Genomic DNA, 5373 nt, shown 5'->3' with positions numbered 1-5373 from the left:
CACTCCCCCCGCCCCAGCGACCCCCGCCATCAGCGAGCCGTGGTTCATTTTTGGGGTGCCCTCCGGGATGGCGGGTCACTCTACAAAGGGTCTTACGAGGGCTGGTACTGCACTCCCGAGGAGTGCTTCCTGCCCGAGAGCCAGCTCGCCGAGCACAGGGACGCCCAGGGACGCCCGTGCAAGGTGTCGTTGGAGAGCGGCCATCAGGTAACAGTGCCGGCCCGGTCAAGGGTGGCCACTCCTGCAGAAGCACTTCACTCTCATCTGTGGCTCCGGTCTGGCCGAATTTGGGGGTGTTTAATGCTTCCCGTAGCCTTTTGTAATTCATGTCAGCTGAGTCTCGCCTGTGTTTCATAGGACGTCTCTTCTGTGTTTGTAGTGGTGTGTGGCTACGCAAGGGAGAGTGGCCAAAATCCCAACCAGCAGATGCAAATTTCAGCCATGTGCCATGGGAAGGATTCAGCTGCTGCTGGGTTCTGCAGGCTGCTGGCCTGGAAACAGTGTTTTAAAGCGGTGATGAAAGAAGTTTGCTGCGCGGAAGGATAAAGGTGTTTATAACTGAGGTGTTCATTGGGTGTCCGGAGTTTCAGACCTATTTTGTGAGGCAATTCAGTTTGGCCTCTGGATGCTTTTCATCAATCTTGTTACATGGATTTTGGCCCTACGTAGAACGCCGTGACGTCATCTGCCTGTGGTCTAGTCTGATAACTGAATCGCAGTGCAACTGGGAGTGTGGTACCTGACCGAGAGTCTCTCTGCCACTGTGTTTTCTGTAAGGTGTCAGGAGTTACATGATTTAATCCAGCAGTTGCAGATAATCGTGCTTCAGAGCTGAGCAGAGGTTATGTTCTTGTGATATTTGTACGAGGCTGGGGCGTAGGAGTGTTGGTTCACACGGAAAGGGGTATGTTAGTAAATAATATCTCATGATAAGGCACCTAATGTAGCTGGGGAAAAGATAAGTTTCCAGGCAAAGAAATCATTCTTTATATCTGAAGTAGAGTCAGCAGGCTTCAAAGTCAAATATACCCTGAGAACAATTACTTGCCTTAGCTGCGTATAAAACCGTCCAAGAGAAACAGTAGTGTGCGTGGTGCAGAGATTATCTTGCAAGGTGGTGGAAAGAGATGGTAGGTGTTTGTCTCCAACCAGAAAGAGACAGTTGGGTAGTTTGTTGGTTGAGGGTTTTGTGAAGGAAAAGGGGGAGTTTACAACATGCCATAAAACCTGTACTTCTGGTGAGCCTCTGATTTTTGGTATCCAATAGAGCCTGGGGGTAAAAATGTATAGCTCATCTTTGAATGATGCTCTTCAGGTCTTCCTTGAACGCTGAGAGATCAGAGTCTGTTCTGTAGGAAATGATCCTCCTTCATCACTCTGTTCCTGTGCTTTTGTGTCATTTAATGTGCAGAGAAGCTGGAGAGGAGCCACCAGAGGCTCCCAGTGTGGTCTCGGTATGGAGCACAGGCCTACAGGAGGTAGAGGGAACTGGGCCAGTTTAGTTTGGCAAACAGGATGCGAAGGGACAAGCTAACAGCAGCCTACACCTACTTGCAGGGCAGTTACAAAGAGCACAAAGCCATATGCTTCTCAGGCATGCCGGGTGCTAGACCAAGGGGTAATGATGCCACAAGCTGTGCTGCGGCATCAGGCTGGGCATTAGGATAAGCTCTTTCCCCAGGAGGGTGGTGCAATCCTGGGGCAGGTCCCCAGCGAGGTGGGGGAGCCCCATGCTTGGGGTGTTCCAGCCTTGGCCGGGTAAAGCTCTAGTCACCCTTGGCTGGTGCCAGCTCTGCACAAATATTTTTGTGTAACTGGTTTATGATTTGTGTAGGGAAGAATATTTCTTTTGGGGTGACCTTATAATCAAGTAAGCAAAGGTAGTATTTGCTACTGGCTGCTACTGAAATTAGATAAATTCAACTACATCATAAAGAAGTTAGGGTATGTCAGCTTGAGGTGTGGTAGGCTCTTTACTGCTTGTATTGAGAGTGAGGCACTTTCTGGCTCAGTCAGAGGTCATCACGTTCAGTGCTAGAAACTGAAACTCTCCTGCATGATGCCAAAGCCTATAATTTCTTATCTTAGAGCCTTATTTAGTTGTAAAAGAATTCTTGACCTAGCCATAGATCTCTTGAGTGCCTTTACACAGCTCACTCATAGTGTATCTACCCACAAAGTTTTCATTGATTTAGCTAAATGTGTCATTTAAATGTGTGGGAGAAGTGCTGTCAGTACTTTAACATGATCATAGACTAAGAAAGTTAGCAACTAAGATGCACTAATGCTTAAACTGGGGAAAAAGAGGAACATAGCACCTAGGAGAAAAGCAAAGGCACACACCAGGATTGTTATTAAGGCAGTAATTAACAACCTCATTGTGTCTTTTCATAATTTTCTTCTATTATTGCAAAACTACGTTTTTAAGAAAGTGTATTCTCATCTCCCTAATTATTGCCTGATGACACATCAATCTGGCAGGTAGAAAGGTATTCCTTCCCTGGGGGCACGAACATCTTTAAAAGCACAGTGTTGAGCCATCCCAAGTGCCTAAGTCCTTACGTGTTGCCCTGGGGAACCCAGGGAGGTGGTGTCTTAGGAGAGGAGATTCCCACCACTCATAGAAAAGATACCAGGGGCTTCACACTTGGTGGGGAGCACACCCAAAGTCAGAGGGAGTGTGTGACAAGCTCCACGCTGAGAATGCTGTGTGCAGATTGTAAAACTGTTTGCAGAGCGTTTGGGCTGTAAGTCTTTTCTCTCCTGCTTTCTCAGGTGCACTGGACCAAAGAGGAGAATTACATGTTCAGGCTCTCGGCGTTCCGGGATCCGTTGCAGAAGTGGCTCCGGGACAACCCACGTGCCATTTCCCCTGACCCTTTCTACCATTGCGTGCTCCGCTGGCTGGAAGAGGACTTGCCAGACTTGTCCGTCTCTCGTGAGAGAAGTCGGCTGCCGTGGGGTATCCCTGTCCCCTGTGACTCAACACAAACTATTTATGTATGGGTAGATGCCTTGGTGAACTATCTGAGCGTGGTGGGCTACCCTGAGACACACGGTGAGTGGTGGCCTGCTGCGCACCATGTTGTGGGCAAGGACATCCTCAAGTTTCATGCTGTCTACTGGCCAGCTCTGCTGATGGCAGCAGGGCTGGCCCCCCCCGAGCGAATCTTTGTGCACTCCCACTGGACTGTCCATGGGCAGAAGATGTCCAAAAGCCTGGGCAATGTGATTGACCCCTTTACTTGTATTGGACAGTACACGTTAGATGGATTTCGGTACTTCCTGCTAAGGCAGGGTGTACCTGAGCGGGATTGTGACTATTATGATGAGAAGGTTGTTAAGCTAGTGAATTCAGAACTGGCAGATGCGCTTGGGGGGCTTCTGAATCGGTCGACAGCCCTCAGCATTAACCCCAGCAACACTTACCCTTGTTTCTCAGAGTCTTGTTTTCCAAAGGCCTTGGATTACAGGGGGACAAAAGGCATGGGTAGGGCTTCTGCTGAAGACTATGAGTTTGTGGCATCTGTGGCTTCTCTGCCTCTGCAGGTGGCTAGTTACTTTGAAGGTTTCCAGATCTACAAGGCTTTAGAGTGCATTGCCCTGTGCGTAAGGCAGACCAACGGTTTCTTCCAGAGACACAGGCCTTGGAAACTTGACCGAAAGGACCCTGCAGAGCAGCTCTGGCTTGACACCATCATCCACATTACGCTGGAATGCCTGCGTGTCTATGGGACTCTCCTGCAGCCCGTGATCCCACACACTGCAGACAAGTTGCTTTCCAGGCTGGCTGTTGAGCCAGAAGAGAGAGGTCTCTCAAGTTTGACATTTCTGCCACGCTACCATGGGAAGCCATGTCCCTTTGAAGGGAGACAGCTTGGGCCTGACACTGGCATCTTATTTCACAGACTAGAGAAGTCAAGACAGCATCAGATAGAAACAAAGAAGCTCTAGTCTCTGATAAAGAGCTTCTGTAAATAAAAGCCTCCGGGAACTCCCGGAAAATGTCGTCTTTGTTAAAAACATGTTCCCCCTGTCTCTTGGTGGTGGTATAAAGTGGAGGAGTGGAAAACCGGACTGAGCAGGGCTATCCTGTCCTGCCTAGGTGGCTGGCATAGGTCTCTGCCCAATGGAAGCAGACACACTCAGGCAGATTGGTTGCGTGAGCGGGGCCAAGAGCTAGGACAGCTTCTTGGGTAACACCCTTGAAGGAACACCTAATCAGCTAAGTTGGTAACAGAATGAACTGAAGATAGAGCCTAGGGTTTGAATGTTGCTGCTTTTTTTCCCCTGATGTATTTTATGGGACATAAAAAGCAGCTGAGGCAAATATTTATCCCCTTACAATAGGGAACTCTTCCTATACAGTCTTGGGGCTCCACTAGAGAGCCCTCTTGCCTGTGTCTCATATCTTTACTTCCTGGCCCCTTTAACCTTTTCTTTTCTGATGTGAGGACTGGGTCAGGTGCTCTGCTGAGGACATTTTAAAGATGAATGTGGCAGCTGATCTGCTCAGGAATCTTTTCCAGAGACATCAACTCCCCAATTTGCTCGCTCCAGGAACCCCTCCTCAGGCTAGCATTCAGGCTCACTCTCCAAGAGGATCGAACTACCCCTGAGGAAAGAAAGGGTCTTTCCTGGGGCCTTCTCGGTGTTGTCTCTGCTCACACAGGGAGAGGGCTGAGAAGCAGTTCTGCAGCTAAGTGTCCTCGTCTCGACTTTGCTGCGCAGGTTTTTGGCCAGGCCAGAAGTAGCTGGGGGTAGTCAGAAATGGTTTCCTGGTAACATCTCTGGGATGTAAGTCCAAGTGGGTCTGTTGGGTCCATCAGCTGAGCTTCCTTTATGGGCCAAAACCTCAGTTCAGCTGATGTCTATGTGAGCCTTAATGGGGAGGATCCCTTCTGTGTCACTGCTCTTTATAAAGCAGGCAGTCCAGTGAGACAGGATGGTTCAGTGGTCAAATGGGTGGTCTCGCTCAGCTGCATAGACCTGCAGACATCCTTCCAAAGTTGAAAAGGAGGGATGTATTTCAGCCCCAGTCTCAACTTTATGAGGACTTTCTGCCTGCTGCGTTTATTGCACCTTCTTCGTTTTATGTCAGTGCTGCTGGAAGCAGGCAGCTGAGCGCTGATACCCTGGGGCAGTTGTGACCACTTGGGGACCTCTGGTAAATCCTTCCCAGCCTTTGGCTCCTCCAGTTCCCACTAACTGCCTGCACTGCAGGAGTCTTCTTGTATCGGGGGCCAATCTGAGGAGGCCTTTTGGAGCTGCCTGGGCTGCATTTCCAGCCCCCTTGGAGCACTGTGGGTCTCTGCGGTCACAGGAGAGGGAAGGGCAGACCACAACGCTTGTCCCTCCTATTGTCCTCGTGGT

The 5373-nt window shown here is 49.6% G+C and overlaps 1 protein-coding gene across 1 annotated transcript in view; it reads left to right on the top strand.

Moving 5' to 3' along the window:
• MARS2 (methionyl-tRNA synthetase 2, mitochondrial) overlaps positions 1–4552 on the top strand; it is a 5769-nt gene extending 1217 nt beyond the window's left edge. The window contains exons 3-4 of the mRNA XM_010569163.1: positions 7–207; positions 2776–4552. Coding sequence (XP_010567465.1) covers positions 7–207; positions 2776–3954 — 1380 coding nt within the window. The 3' untranslated portion in view covers positions 3955–4552. The remainder of the gene's footprint in view (positions 1–6; positions 208–2775) is intronic.
• The last annotated feature ends 821 nt before the right edge of the window (positions 4553–5373 follow it).

This window comes from Haliaeetus leucocephalus, unplaced genomic scaffold, assembly GCF_000737465.1.
Source record: "Haliaeetus leucocephalus isolate CR32 unplaced genomic scaffold, Haliaeetus_leucocephalus-4.0 Scaffold262, whole genome shotgun sequence".
Taxonomy (NCBI): Eukaryota; Metazoa; Chordata; class Aves; order Accipitriformes; family Accipitridae; genus Haliaeetus; species Haliaeetus leucocephalus.
The sequence above is the reverse complement of the archived record's forward strand: the minus strand, read 5'-3'. Positions and strand labels throughout refer to the sequence as shown.